Genomic DNA, 16,212 nt, shown 5'->3' with positions numbered 1-16,212 from the left:
TACAAAAATGAGAGGTTTCAATTGAAGTGCTTTTCAAGTATTAACACCATGGCACTTAATCACAGTATGTAATTTATCGGTAACAATAAGGTTCATTAGTTAACATAAGTTAATGTATTAACTTACATGAACTAACCATGAGCAATACATTTGTTACTGTATTTGTTCATCTTTTTTCAAAAAAATAAAGCTGTTCAATGTTAGTTCAAAGCGTATAAACTAATGTTAACAACATTTTAATAGTATTAGTCTTTGTTAATTTCAACATTAACTAATAAATGCTGTATAAACGCAGTTAATTATTAGTTTATGCTAACGATGTAGTTTACTAATGAAACTTATTGTAAAGTGTTACCGAGATAAAATAAATTTTTTCAGCGCTTACAAATTGGAACAATGGATCATGTATTGTTCATCTGAACTAAGAGCCGAGGAACAAAGAAAGACTTTGATACGGATCCTCCCATGACCCTGTTCTTCAGTCCTGTGCCAAGATATGTGTGGAGCTTTTCTTTGATGATGGACAGATGTAAATGAACTAACTCTGTTTGCAGTGAAGGTGTTTAGTTAGTTATTGTTACCCGTGTTACACCTCAAACTCGTTCATGGCGGCCGACCTCAAATCATGCAGAACAAGCTTCCAGACGCTCTTCTCAACATCCGAGCTTTTCATCTGAAGAAAGCAAAAAAAAGTGAATAAGAGTGTGCATGAATGCACATTTATGCACATCTTTAGAATGAGACAGTACCTGTGTGAAAGCTTTTGCTGCTCGCTCCAGAAAAGCGCTCTCGACTTCCTCAGGTACTGTAAATAAATGAGCGAAACAGTCGAGAATACACCTCACTGTTTCTCTGGAAGCCTGGAGTTGGTAATAAGAATGGATTCAGATTAGTTCCATGAAATCAGTTCCATTTAGAATCATGCATGGAATGCCTCTTGTGACCTCACCCTATCGAGGCTGTTGAGGACAGTTGTGGGGTCCTGGCTGGCCTCGTGTAGCTCGTGGAGATCATGAGCTGAGATGATCGGCTCTTTGAGCTGCTCCAACCAGGACCACAAGATTCCAGACAGAACAAACGGGTCTTTTTCCAAACACAGTCGCTCCCACGCTCCCTGCCGATTCAGGTCGGTCTGCAGAAAAGAACGGTACAAACCTTGCATTGCGAAAACGAAGGTCACATTTTCTATGATTCTATGATTTCTATGATGTGAATAGATCGTTGATTAGCTAGATAAGACATTAATTAGGTCCTGATGCATAGCTGCCTTTCTTCGGCACGGCAATTGTTTAGTTAGATTGAATCTAACTTAAGTTCTTTTCCCCCCTTGATGCAGATCTTTTGGGCAGGTCACTCTCAGGTGCAGACCAAACAACTCTGTTACAGTTCGAATTTCCGTCCAATCAATGAAACCTTAGCACACATGTGGTTTTGTTTACAAATTTTGGTCACTTGCAAAAAGGGCCGTGTGAAAGCAAACCACACCAAAAGCAAGTGAACTAGTGGACTTTCCTGGTGTGAATACACCCTCAGACTTTACATGCTGAAGCCGCTGAAAGGACAGGCATGAAGAGTTGTCTACGCTAGGCCACATACACCCCTGACCTGTTGGTTCAACAACTAGGCTAGGCGCAAATAATATAAGCATGCTATTTTCAGAGCATTCATTTCTCTAGTTCACATGTTCATGTAATCTTCAATGAAGAAGAGGTTTACATATTTGGCTTAAAAAAACTATTGTCAAAAAAGCTTTTAAGTTTAAGGCTATAGCAGATTGGAATAATCTTTAAGTGCTTTCACAATTGTTTCAAAAAAGCTGCAAAATAAATCCAAAACAGGAAAATAATGCAACAAGTTTGTTTCCAGAGGAAAATAGTGTCACAGTCCAGCTTAAGTAAGTTCAGTGGTTAATTTTTGTTGTAAAAAATATATTAATTTAGTTAATTTATATATAGCCACACTGGAGAAAACAGTGTAATCATCCAGCTCAGTTCAGTTCTCATATGATAATGTCAAAGCAGGAAGATCAACAATATTTTTGAATATTAAGTGCACCCAACTAAGCAAGCCAAAAGCCAAAGTCGGATTGGTCAGATTAAATGAACATGTTTCTCATTAACTTTTGTCAGAAACTCTTTAAAAATGAACTAAGAAAATCTAAGAAGCCATGCAACCTCTAAAATGGCGAAGACAGTGGAAACCTGTGGTTAAGATAATCATTGCCTTAAGAACAAGAAACCATAAGCCAAAACCTAGATTCAGATCAAGACCTAGACCACAAAAGCAGCATCTCCCATCAGATTATAAATGATATTTTGCAGTTCCCAACTCATCCTGCTAAACACATGCCTGGAGGTATGTTTGTTCTGAACTCTTAACCCACACCATTTAATCTTCTTAGTTCATCAGCACATGCACCCATTATACCTGCCAAGTGGCCACTTTCTGGATGTGTTTCTTCCCCCCGTCCTTCTCGAGGTCCACGGCGAGGGACTGAGCCACCAGGAGGCGGCGGGACTCCAGAGACAGCTCGGACTGCAGCTTGATCACAGGCACCTCCGAATGCTCTTTCTCATGAACATTTCCAGTCTCGTTGGGGCCAGAATTTTTCTTGCAGTCTTTCTTCCAGAAGGACAACATTCTGGCCATGCTTGTGGAGTTTTTTTCATCTGAAATGCCCACAGATCGGCTCCGCTGCAGGACAGACTGCCTCCTGCTTTTGACATGTTCAGATCCTTCGGCCTGGTCCATGAGTGTCTTCAGCTCCCAGATATTGCTGGTTGAGCTGTAGATGGGATTGTCCTTACAAGCGCTCAGAGAAGGAGGGATATGGCTCTGGGAAAATCCCATCTGATTGCCAAAGGTCGATGAGTGTATGCTGGCTAAAACACCCAGAGGGTTATCTGAGAGGTTGAGAGACGCCGCTAGCCTCAGCAGGTCAGACTCACTGTAGCTGAGGCTCTTACGCACGTAGTAAAGAGGTTGTGAGCTGTCTCCATTGGATCTAGGAAGACCTGGAAGACGTTGGCGGATCATCGTCATCCCATTTCCCGGTAACTCTCTATTAAACTGATAGTTCAAGTTCTCATTCATCGGTTTCTCTACGACAGATGTGATTTCGGAAACTTCGACAATGTCCTCCTCGATGACCTGCCGGTTCTCTGCGATGTCCAGGAGAAGTCTGCAGATGAGGGGAACGAGCTTTGGCACGAATCTCAGCTGCCGAGCCTCGTACCCGTGCAGGATGTGGTTCTGCCGGATCAGAAACTGTTGAAGAGTGACGGCCGGCACTTCAGGATCAGCGCTAGCGAACAGGTTCCTCAGGGGAACGAGAAACTGAGCAAAGTGCCGCACGCACTGGAGCTGTCCTCTCGTCTGGATCGAGTTCGGTCGTTTGCCTCGGACTAACAGAATGGCTTGATCTGCTGTCATCTGTGTGGTGAACAACAAGAAACAGGCCAGCAACACACCTATGACAAAAAGGTGTAAAAAGAGTTAGTATCCAGCTACTGTACATATGTTGCAGTTTGTTTTAGTTTTTTTACTTTCAAGGAACCACACCTAAATTAAACCTTCCCGTGGGTACACACTCCCTCAGCCGGTTTGAGTGGCAAAAGAGCTGCTGCGTGACTGGATTTAATAGGGGAACTCAATTCCTTAAAGTGTTCCTTACAATTACCAAAGAACCAGTGATCCGTGGATATTTGCTGAATGCATTTCCCCGGCGTCGAAATCAGACTCACATTAAATGTCAGGAAACACGATTTCTATGTCAATATCCATGGATCACTGGATCTTTCGTAAGTTGTAAGGAACACTTTATCGAATCCAACCTTTAGTTTAAACTGATAATCGTTCACTTTACTTTTTCGTGTTTTCGAAGTTTTAAAATCTAGTCATGTCTTCTGCCACTCAGTCTGGCTGAGAGAGTGTGCTCCTGCGGGACAGTGCGTTCCCTCTATTGTAACTAAAACACGACATGCAGCTAAAGTATTTGTATTACCAAAACAATATCAGTATTGGGAAACGACTACAAGTCAGATTGCCTAAAATGCTGTTGCGCTATATGTTGGAGCGGTATGAGCGGTAAGTTATTTAAAAACATTTGGTTAGTCTTTATTTAAGGTGTTCTTGTTGCAGTGTAATTGTACAAGTACCAAGTAAGATGTATTAACTAAATGTACTTAATATAGGGTTATGTGTTTGTAATTATGCATATTTTATAGTTATTGCTGTAGTAATTACGTGCAACAAGTACACTGTGTTAATAAAACGTTGTGCTCGCTGGGTAGTGCTTGAATGACACTAGCATTATTACTGAGATGGTCCCTCTGGAGTAACCTGAGGTTAAGTGTCTTTCTCGAGGACACAATAATGTTAGCATATGGCTGCAAGCAACCGTTCAGCACTTAAGCCTATAAGCCACATCACCCTAAAAAAAGATGTCACCACTGCTCCACTTTTAATCTAAATATACTGTAAACATATGCAACAAAACTATACCTGTTCTGCCAAGTCCCGCGTGACAGTGAACAGCGATTTTGCCTTCTTGAATGGCGAAAGACATGACTTTCACCATATCCAGGATTGATGTGAGAGACGCTACTCCATAGTCATTCCATCTAAAGTTGTAGAAATATACTAAAATAGAGCAACAAGAGCACCTTTATAACCTGAAGACTTTTGAACAACCACAGCTACTAGCTCTCGTAATGGTATTACGTTAAGAAGATTCTTTATATCTTTACATCACATTACACAGGAAAGCAAAGATTTTGCAGAATTAACTGTTACTCACTGCCAGCCTCCATGAAGGTCTCGGGTCGGTAAGTAAAGCCACTCTCAGGATCTAGCTGGTTTCCACAGCTGGCATGTTCACCAGGGCATTGAAGGTTAATGACGGTCTTCAAACCACAGCTTAACACGACGAAATGTTGAATTATAAGTGTGTACCAAGTATTCTGAAGGCATTTTAAGTTAAGATTAGGTCAGTTTTACCTTAAAAACTGTTCTATAATGTCGAATTTTTCAATAATTTCAGTGGAAGGGCGGGCCATGGCCAGCAGATTATCAGTAATCCTTGAAAAAGAGACAAATTGGAACCATAAATTAACAACTAATCTATTAAAACAGGTTATTATTTCATCAAAAAAAGTTATTGAAGCTGAATCTTGAAGCTGAACTTTTTGTCATGTACACTACATTGTAAAAAGTTTTAGGACATCGGCCTTTACATGCACATTAATGAAATCCCATTGTTAATCCGTAGTGTTTAATATGGAGTTGTCCCAACCTTTGTAGCTATAACAGCTTCAACTCTTATCGGAAGGCTTTCCACAAGGAAGTGTGCTTATGGGAATTTTTGACCATTCTTCTAGAAGCGCATTTGTGAGCCAGGCACTGATGTTGAACGAGAAAGCCTGGCTCCAAGTCTCTGCACTAATTCATCTCAAAGCTGTTCTATCGGGTTAAGGTCTGGACTCTGTGCCGGTCATTGTTGGAACAGGACAATCCCCAAACTGTTCCCACAAAATTGGGACCATGGAATTGTTTAAAATGTGTTGGTATGCTGAAGCATAAGAGTTCCTTTTACTGGAACTAAGGAGCCAAGCCCAAAACCAACCCCACACCATAATCCCCCTTCCACCGAACTTTACACTTGGCAATGCAGTCAAGCATGTACTGTTCTCCTGGCAAACGCAAAACCTTGACTCGTCATCGGATTGCCACACAGAAAAGCGTAATTCGTTTACAACACTGCATCCCACGCTGTACACCACTGCATCTCACGCTGTACACCACTGCATCCCACGCTGTACACCACTGCACCCCATGCTTTATACCACTGCATCCCACGCTTTACCCCACTGCATCCTACGCTTTACCCCACTGCATCCCACGCTAAACACCACTGCATCCCAAGCTTTGCTCCACTGCATTCCGCGCTGTACACCACTGCATCCCACGCTTTGCTCCACTGCATCCCGCGCTTTGCTCCACTGCATCCCGCGCTTTGCTCCACTGCATCCCGCGCTTTGCTCCACTGCATCCCACGCTTTGCTCCACTGCATCCCACGCTTTACTCCACTGCATCCCAACGCTTTGCTCCACTGCATCCCACGCTTTACACCACTGCATCTGCATCCCACGGTGTACACCACTGCATCTGCATCCCATGGTGTACACCACTGCATCCCACGTTGTACACAACTGCATCCCACGCTTTGCTCCACTGCATCCCACGCTTTGCTCCACTGCATCCCACTCTTTGCTCCACTGCTTCCCACGCTTTACACCACTGCATCCTACTGCTTTACCCCACTGCATCCCACTGCTTTACCCCACTGCATCCCACGCTTTACACCACTGCATCCCACGCTTTACCCCACTGCATCCCACGCTTTACACCACTGCATCCCATGCTTTACTCCACTGCATTCCACGATTTGCTCCACTGCATCCCACGCTTTACTCAACTGCATCCCACGCTTTACTCTACCGCATCCCACGCTTTGCCACACTGCATCCCACGCTTTGCTCCACTGCATCCCACGCTTTGCTCCACTGCATCCCACGCTTTGCTCCACTGCATCCCACACTTTACTCCACTGCATCCCACGCTTTACTCCACTGCATCCCAGGCTTTACTCCACTGCATCCGACGCTTTGCTCCACTGCATCCCACGCTTTGCTCCACTGCATCCCACACTTTACTCCACTGCACAGTTCATCTCCAACCCTAATCAAACACACCTGCCATTAATTTTCAAGTGATCCTGAAGACCTTAATTGGTTTCTTCATGCGTGTTTGATTAGGGTTGGAGATAAACTGTGCAGGACTTTCGATCTGCAGGAGCAGGGTTGGGCACCCCTACTCTATGCAATGTTCTTGGGTCACTGTTCTGAAGGCCAGACAAAGTTTTTGAGGTCTTAGCTATTGACTGTAGAACGCTGCAGACCTCTGTGCATGGTGCGCCTCTGCATGCCCTGACCCCACTCTGTGATTTTTCGTGGCTGAGTTGCTGTTGTTTCCACTTTGTTATAATACAGTACCATTAACAGTTGACCGTGGAAAATTTATTAGTGAGGAAATTTCATGAATGGACTTCTTGCACAGGTGGCAACCTATCACGGTACCACACTTGAATTCACTGAGCTCCTGAGAGTGACGCATTCTTTCACAAATGTTTGTAGAAGTGATGTTTGTTTGTTTGATGGTTGTGTATGTTGATTTACACAACTGTGGCCATGGAAGTGATTGGAACACCTGAATTCAATTATTTGGGTGTCCCAATACTTTTGGCAATATAGTGTAAAATCAAATATGAGCAAGCTTTTAATTACAGGTTGGGTTTTTTGTAATAAATAATCATTATTTTTGTAATTTTGCTTGGCAAATAAAAAGGAAAAATGAACGTGCTATTCTGACAGAGATCTCAGCACAACATATAGAGAAGGTTAATTACCAGACTTTTATATTTGAATAAGTTTAAGTAAATGTACCAGGATGAGTAGACTCCTCGTATGGCCTGCCGGTCCTCACTCCAGTGGGATGGGTCCTCATACTTGCACGCCTGTCCTCCACACCCAATGGAACACTGCATGTGGCAGGGGATCATGTAACGCAGCGCCTCTCCAACCATTGTGTATCTGGATCTGGGAACCCTGGAACCCGTCACTTTAAAAACACAAGCATAATTTAGTCTAAAATTTGTCTGAAATTAATTTCTACTCAGGTGAGCAAAACAAACTGGCCAAGTGATGAGACTGGCTCATTTCTGTCATATAGATGTGTAGTAGATCCTGTTGCTTTACTGATTACAGCATGACATCAAAATGCCTTTTAAAAAGGTCAAATGGTGGTTCTTGTAAAGTCAGACTCTAGAAGAACACAATGAACACACAAATTTGGCATTTTTGGGGACATTCAATATTCAACAATATTATTGATCTATTGTATTATTTTCATGTTATCACTGTGTAGCTGCTTTGATAAAATCTGTATTGTAAAAAGCGCTATATAAATAAAGGTAACTTGACTTGACAATGTAACATCGTTCTGATGGTTATTATTTGACTATTACCTGCCAGAAAAATAAAAAAATAAAAATAGAGCGCAACTGGAAGAAAACACAACTAGAGTTTTTTTTTTCCACATTTCGTAGAAAGAGAGCACAATTGCGTGCAGAGACGCCTTAAAAGCTGCTAGATCTGCTTATTTTTTAACCCTATAAATTATAAATTATAATTGTTTGTTTATAAGAAAATGGTATTTAGGTATTTATTTGAAACAGAGGCAAAATTACCTTAAAATAAAGCTTCAATCCCAGATGTTTGCAAATAGCACAACATGACTTTATGAACTCACAAGATTGATAATATCAGGGAGAAATTAATGTCACAAGATTGATAATATCCAGGGAGAAATTAATGTCTAATACAGTACCGTCTAATCAGACAGTGCATTGTAGTCTCCTTGAGGAAAAATTTTATTATTTAATTCATTCATTTATTGCAATAGTAGAGGAAGAATTTTCCAAACTCGTTAAATCATCTAAATCAACAACATGTAGGCTTATGTTAGACCTGTGGTATGTATGTTAGACCATGTATGTATCGACAAAGCTAATGAAAGAGATTCTTCCAGAGGTCATATTTCATCTTCTCAATATCATATTAATTAATCTTATTAATTAATCTTTGTCATTATATACCAAAAACTTTTAAGCTGGCTGTGCTTAAACCGCTTGTTAAAAAACGTGTGATCGTACAGAATTAGTCAATTACAGGCCGATTTCGAATCTACCTTTGCTGTCAAAGACACTAGAAAAGGCAGTGTCCTCACAACTATATTCCTTTTTAGAAATAAATGATATCCACAAGGATTTCCAGTCATGATTTAGACCGTACCATAGTACTGAGACTGCTCTCATTAATCACACAAATGATTTACTCCTATCATCCAATCGTGGTTGTATCTATCTGTGATGGCTATGGCCACACAGGGTAACATCACCTCCATTCTGAACATTTAATTACCGTTCTATTTTATTTTTTTAGTTTGTTGCACTGATTCGTATTTACAGTCATCCAAACTGATAACTAAATAACAAACACAGTACAGTTTTTTGATTTGGTTTATTTTGCTTTACCTTTACATTGATTTACAGGGAGTGCACTAATCACATATTTCTTTGTGTTGAGTTACCTGGACCTGTTGGAGGCGGTCCCTTTCTGGTTGGGCAAAAGGAGTGGCTAAGGGCTGAGGAGACCTATATCCGGGGGCCAGCTCATTAGGCCATACCATGTGTCAGGGGGGATTTTGTCCTTAGGGTTAGAGTTCTCAAGTGTTAGTTTGTTTACCCCTTCTATGTTATTTTGTTTTGTCAAGCCATTATATAAGCTCCCTTCTGTGTTTTTGTGGGAGGTCAGGTTTTGTTCAGTTAACCTTGTGTTATGAGTCTATGTATTTGAGTTTATATTTAGTTATTTATTTATTTTTTTTGTTGATCTCTTTTAAGGCCTAATTATTAAATTTGGTCCTTATGTAAATTTTCAATACTTTGGGTAATACAATTTTTTTTGAAACCCAATTTCCTGTCCTCTTGCCTCACTGTCTTGGTCCCTGACAATTGGTGGCAGCGGTTGGGATCATCCAGTGACGGACACAGGATTTTTTTTTTTTTTTTGGTGGTGTTATTCCCCAACAAGAAGAAATGAATTGTGGGGGAAGAGGGGGGAAAGGCAGACAACAAGGAGCTGCAAGCCAAACTGCATCGGACAAGCAACCTGTTAGTGAAGAAGAAAATGGAGCTTTTGGAGGGGAAAACACTGAAGATGAAGGAAAGGAGCCAACCCTCTCTGATCTGGCAGCCATTCTCCGAGCACACATGGGACAGCAGGAGGCCCGAGATGAGAGGCAGAAAGAAGCAACTACAAGACAAGAACAGCGGTTTAAGACACTTCAACATCAATTTCAGATGCTGCAGTTGGAAGTACAAGCCTGAACATCTCCACTGTTAGAGGCTCCACCAACAGATTCTGATCAAGATCTGGAGACCTTTCCACCCAACAGATCTCGTTCTCAAACCCGAATGGATCCCACTGCTGTGACTGATTCAACTATGACAGCAGCAGGTCAAGTCCATCCACACCATGTACCCAGACTAGAGAAATTTACTGATGATGACGATATTGAACACTTTCTCATTGCATTTGAGCGTATTGCCTTAGCCTGCAGATGGCAGAAGCCAGACTGGGTTTTTCATTTAATGCCATTGCTAACTGGTAAAGCGAGGAGTGCTTATGTGCATATGGACATTGATGACTCTCTTGATTACGATAGGGTTAAAGGTGCAATCCTCTCCAAGTATGACATTAACCCTGAGACCTACAGGCAAAGATTCCGTTCCCTAGAGGTGAGCCCTGACGAAAGCCCAAAGGAATTGTATGCAAGAATCAAGGAGCTGTATGGAAAGTGGATCCAGCCAAAAGGTAAAACAACACAAGAAATTGGTGAAATGATCATGCTGGAGCAATACTTGAGAATGGTGTCCCCTAGGCTGCAGGTTTGGATCAGAGAGCACGACCCAGGTTCTGCCATGGAGGCTGCTAAACTAGTGGATGTGTTTGTGGTAGCACGGAGAAAAGGGCAGCCATGGAGCTACGGCTCATGGAAGACCCCAAGAGACCCCCTCAGCAGTATCAACCCACCCAGCAGTACCAACCAAATCCAGAGGCCAGCGGGGGTAAGGTTCCCACTGGGGAGAACTGGTTGTTTAGCAGATCATCGCAACCCTCAGGTAGAAAACCAATTTGCTATCTCTGTGGAATAGAAGGCCATACAAAACCCATGTGCCCTAAAAACACAGCAAAGTTGACTCGTGTGTGGTAAAGATGTGTGTGGTACCACGCCCTCATGTGGATGCTGTTTCTAAGAAGGACCAGGCTGTAAAGATGGCTGATGTTGAAGTTAATGGAACTGCTCTCGAAGCTTTAATTGATACCGGGAGTGATCAGACACTTGTGCATAGGAAGTTCGTACCAACCAATATTATCAGCACCAGAGATACTATCCCTATATGTTGTGTGCATGGTGATGAGAAGAGTTACTCAACTGCTGACATGTATATCAAAGTGGATAATCAAACATATCTCTTGAACATTGTGGTAGCTGATAAATTGCCTTATCCTGTTGTGCTAGGATGAGACCTCCCAGTACTTTTGATTTGTTTGAATCAGACAAAACCATGAAATGCTATGCTGCTGTCACCAGGGGGCAGGCTAAGAAGTCTAATGAGCACCTGGAGATCCTCAGTACCTTGCCATTCTACAGTGACGAGGTAACACCCAGTAAGTCACGTAAAGCTTGCAGGCAGAGAAGACAGGATAAATTCCTTCACACAGTTGTGAAGACACAAACTAACATCCAGCCAGAGTTGCCTTTAGGATTTCAAATGCCAGCCAGTATCATAAACATGCAGAAATCTGATCCATCTTTAGCATCTCTTTTTCAGAAAATCGAGGAGGAGCCAGGAGATGAGCAGGACGTGAGTAAAGAGGGGTACCTTCTGCAAAATGGCATTCTCTACCGTCAACAGGAATCCGTATTGCAGCTAGTGGTCCCCCAAGCAGCCAGAGAGGCTATTCTGGTGTTGGGGCATTCTGTTCCCTGGGCTGGCCACCTAGGTAAGCATAAAACCACAGCCCCCATTAAACAACATTTTCACTGGCCAGGACTGCGTAGAGATGTTGCTGAATTCTGCAAAAGTTGTCCTCAGTGTCAAATGACTTCTGCTAGCCTTCCCTTCAGAGCCCCACTCTTACCACTCCCCATCATTGCCACTCCATTTGAATGCCTTGGGATGGATATTGTTGGTCTTGTTGAGAAGAGTAAAGCTGGGAACCGTTACATGCTGGTTATAACAGACTATGCAACCAAGTACCCAGAGGTGTTCCCATTGAAGTCCATAAAAGCTAAATCTGTTGCTTTTTGTCTGATACAGTTTTTTTAAGAGTGGGTTTTCCTCGTGAAATACTGACTGATCAAGGAACCAACTGTATGTCAACTCTGTGCAGGTCTATCAATTACATGTCATCAGGAGTCTGAGAACCACACTTTACCACCCCCAAACGGATGGGTTGACGGAACGTTTCAACAAGACACTGAAGCAGATATTGCGAAAGTTTGTGAACAGCAGTGGTACAGACTGGGATCTCTGGCTGCCTGCCATATCTGTTATTTGCATACAGGGAAGTACCCCAAGCCTCCACTGGGTTTTCTCCCTTTGAACTTCTTTATGGGCATGATGTCAGAGGCCCTCTTTCTCTGCTGAGAGAGAGTTGGGAGGGAGACTAGGGGAGAGGAGATTCTGTTAATGTGGTATACTATGTGGTGCAGATGAGAGACCCATTGGAGAAAATGAGCGAGCTTGCCCAGTCACACATTGCAGAGGCCCAGAAACAGCAGAAGTTCTGGTATGATCGGACAGCCCGCCAGAGATCCTTCAGCCCTGGACAGAAGGTGCTAGTGCTTCTCCCTAGTGAGGACAACAAGCTTTTGGCAAAGTGGCAAGGACCATTTGAGGTCCAGAAGAAACTTGGGCCTACCACTTATTGAATATTGACCACAGGTCAGTCACGTTCCAATAAAGTACTGCATGTGAACCTCCTAAAGGAATGGGTGCAACGACCTGAAAAGAAAACAGAGGTGATGCTCGTCAGAAGCATTCTGGAAGAGGAGGAAGTGGATGAGCAATACTTACCTTCTGAAGGTGTTCCAGTGGACTTTGATCTTAGTCATCTCTCTGAAGACAGACAGCAGCAGGTGAGAGCCATCTGTAATCTTGAAGTGTTCCAGGAGAACCCTGGGAGGACTGACTCAGTTACAGGATTCCTGAGCGCTTGTTGACCGCACTGAAGGAGGAGGTGGATCTCATGCTGTCCCAGGGTGTCCCAGGGCATGGAGGCGTCAAAGAGTGAATGGTGCAACCCGGTAGTCCTTGTACCTAAAAAGGATGGTAGCATAAGATTCTGTATTGATTTCAGGTACTTGAACTCAGTTTCTCAGTTTGACTCCTATCCAATGATCGATTGACGATCTGCTTGAACGGCTGGGAAGGGCAAAATTCCTGACCACGTTAGATCTTAGCAAAGGGTACTGGCAAGTACTACTGACCGAGCGATCCAGAGAGCTGAATGCTTTCCGGACTCCATGGGGCCTATTCCACTTCACGGTGCTTCCATTTGGCCTTCATGGAGCGCCAGCAAGTTTCCACAGGCTGATGGACCAGGTACTTTGTGATTCCTCTGCATTTGCAGCAGCCTATCTTGATGATATAGTTCTGTATAGTGACAGCTGGGAGCAACATCTGGAACATCTGGGCACTGTCTTGGGCTGTCTTCACGCTGCTGGGCTGACCATAAATCCCACAAAGTGTGCCTTTGCCGCATCTGAGACGGAGTACTTGGGACATATAATTGGGAATGGGATGATACGGCCACGGCTTAGTAAGATCCAAGCCATTGAGTCATGTCCTTTACCCCAGACAAGGAAGCAACTCAGATCCTTTTTGGGCATGGCAGGCTTCTATCGTCGCTTCATTACGCAGTTTTCCACCAGGCTCTGCTCTCAGACTTGACTGGGTCCCGGAGTCCCAATCAGATCCAGTGGACAGAGGAGGCAGTGGCAGCTTTCCAGGATATCCGGCAATCAATGAGTAAGCAACCAGTTTTGTATGGTCCAAACTTCAATTACCATTTCTTTGTGCAGACTGATGCGCCCGATAGGGGTCTGGGTGCTGTGCTTCTTCAGGGGCCCCCTGAGAATCGCCATCCGATTCTCATAATCGTCAATTAATGTACATTGTCCCTGTTAAATTACTAACTAAATAAATAAATAAATCCTGTTGCTTAAATCAGCAGAAAACTGTTCCCCAGGGAGGTCCGTTATTCGACCGTGGAAAAAGAGGGACTAGCTATCAAGTGGGCTCCTTCCGCTACTACCTTTTGGGTGGAGAGTTCACACTGGAGACCGACCATAAAGCACTGCAGTGGATGGAGAGGATGACCACCAATGGAAGAATTACCCGGTGGTCCCTGGCCCTGCAACCATTCCGTTTCAGTATCCAACACATCCCAGGCAGAGAGAACCAGACAGCTGACTACCTGTCTCGCTGTACTAGCGAGAGTCCTGAAGGGGGGGAGGGGGGTGTGTGATGTACATTGATTTACAGGAAGTGCACTAATCACATATTTCTTTGTGTTGAGTTACCTGGACCTGTTGGAGGTGGTCCCTTCCTGGTTGGGCGAAAGGAGTGGCTAAGGGCTGAGGAGACCTAGATCTGGGAGCCAGCTCATTAGGCCATACCATGTCTCACCATGTGTCAGGGGGGATTTTGTCCTTAGTTAGCTCTTGAGTTCTTAAGTGTTAGTTTTTTTACCCCTTCTATGTTATTTGGTTTTGTCAAGCTGTTATATAAGCTCCCTTCTGTGCTTTTGTGGGAGGTCAGGTTTTGTTCAATTAACCTTGAGTCTATGTATTTGAGTTTATATTCAGTTTTTTTTTTTTTACCAATTCACAAAATTAACGGGATGCATAGCTGATATAAAAAAAATTGGATGACTAGTAATGTAATGTCCTACTACTTAATTCTGAAAGAAAAAAAAAACAGAGATTCTAATTATTGGACAAAAAAACTTCCTCACATAATAACCTAGAATACTGTCTAACACTTGATGGCTGCTCTGTTAAGTCAATGTCATTGGTTAGGAACCTAAGTGTGCTCTTTGATACCAATCTTTCATTTGAAAGTCACATGTCAAGCATCTGTAAAACCGCATTCTTCCATCTTAAAAAATATATCTAAATTACATCATATACTCTCATTGACAAATGCTGAACAGTTAGTTCATGACATCAAGGCTAGATTATTGTAATGCTCTACTGGGTGGTTGCCCTGCACACTTAATAAATTACAGTTGGTCCAAAACGCAGCAGCTTGAGTTCTTACCAGAACCAGGAAGTATGACCATATTAGCCCGGTTCTGTCAACACACACTGGCTCCCTATTAAACATCGTATACATTTTAAAATATTGCTGATTACTTACAAAGCACTAAATGGTTTAGCCCCCCAATACTTTAAGCGAACTCTTAACGCATTATAGTCCTTCATGTCTATTGTGATCTCGGAATTCCGGCCAGTTGATAATACCTAGAATATCAAAATCGACTGCTGGTGGTAGATCCTTTTCCTATTTAGCACCAAAACTCTGGAACAGTCTTCCAAACATTGTCCGGGAAGTAGACACACTCTGTAAGTTTAAATCTAGTTTAAAAACATCTCTTCAACCTGGCATCACATAGAAAATTATACATTCTTATTATTCAAATCAGTTAAATGATTACTAGGCTGCATAGATTTTTTATAGGAAGCTGACACTTCCTATAACACCTGATGTACTCGTTATATCATAAGAAGAATGGCATTTATGCTAATTTTAGTCTTTGTTTATTCCGAGGGTAACTGTAATCTGCCAGACCCGGTGGAGTCGATGGAGGACCTACGCCTGTGCACAGCCACAACTCATCTCTGAAGTGCCTGCCTCATCAGCCCTGTGAAGGCCTCATGGACTCGACAGCATCGGCAGGGGCATGTCTAAAAGGGAGGCACGGGCTGGCACAGTTTCTAAACAAGTATTTATTTCCAGTTTATTTTTCTGACTTCCCATGGCCCCCCCTGACTGGTTCTTGGGCCCTCCCATTTATAAAATCATGGAATCGCCCTGGCCATCGGCACTGATCCTCAACAAACTCGTCTCCATCCCGGCATGACTACAATCTCCAACCAGATGGAACTGGATAAATATTGTGAATGTTCTAATCCAATCTGACTTCGAGGAGAACTGTCCCCCAAGTTACTGAGCCTTGGTTCTCCCAAGGTTTTTTTTTTCTCCATTCTGCCACTGATGGATTTTGGTTCTTTCCCATTTTCGCCTTTCGACGACTTTGTCGCCACTGGCTTTTGGCTTGCTTAGTTGGGGACATTCAATTTTATATTTAACAATACTATTACAACATTATTTTCCTGTTATCTCTGTAAAGCTGCTTTGAAACAATCAGTACAAAAATTTAAACAATCTGTACAATTTTATTGTTTGTAAAGGTGACTTGATTTGACTATTAATACAATATTTGCAAACATGTGGCTGT

The 16,212-nt window shown here is 42.8% G+C and overlaps 1 protein-coding gene across 1 annotated transcript; it reads right to left on the bottom strand.

Annotated features, from left to right (window-relative positions):
* Positions 1 to 6: 6 nt before the first annotated feature.
* Positions 7 to 9,307, bottom strand: ptpdc1b (protein tyrosine phosphatase domain containing 1b). The gene is made up of 10 exons (XM_089124594.1): positions 9,209 to 9,307; positions 7,823 to 7,881; positions 7,504 to 7,704; positions 4,999 to 5,079; positions 4,799 to 4,917; positions 4,504 to 4,641; positions 2,428 to 3,470; positions 950 to 1,132; positions 750 to 860; positions 7 to 673 (listed from the first exon to the last, which is right to left on the bottom strand). Exons 1-10 carry the CDS (start codon positions 9,305 to 9,307, stop codon positions 587 to 589), a joined length of 2,121 nt encoding a protein of 706 aa, XP_088980720.1. The 3' UTR covers positions 7 to 586.
* Positions 9,308 to 16,212: the final 6,905 nt, after the last annotated feature.

The sequence above is a fragment of the Pimephales promelas genome, chromosome 20, assembly GCF_988280905.1.
Source record: "Pimephales promelas chromosome 20, fPimPro1.hap1.1, whole genome shotgun sequence".
NCBI classification, from domain to species: Eukaryota; Metazoa; Chordata; class Actinopteri; order Cypriniformes; family Leuciscidae; genus Pimephales; species Pimephales promelas.
The sequence above is the reverse complement of the archived record's forward strand: the minus strand, read 5'-3'. Positions and strand labels throughout refer to the sequence as shown.

Excerpts from the sequence above, each read along its gene's own strand:
- ptpdc1b (XM_089124594.1), bottom strand. The coding sequence starts at position 9,307 with ATGGTATGGCCTAATGAGCTGGCCCCCGGATATAGGTCTCCTCAGCCC. Across the intron at positions 3,471-4,503 it reads CGCGGGACTTGGCAGAACAG|GTGTGTTGCTGGCCTGTTTC; the intron begins GTATAGTTTTGT and ends TTTTTGTCATAG. Across the intron at positions 861-949 it reads TCCTCAACAGCCTCGATAGG|GCTTCCAGAGAAACAGTGAG; the intron begins GTGAGGTCACAA and ends TACCAACTCCAG.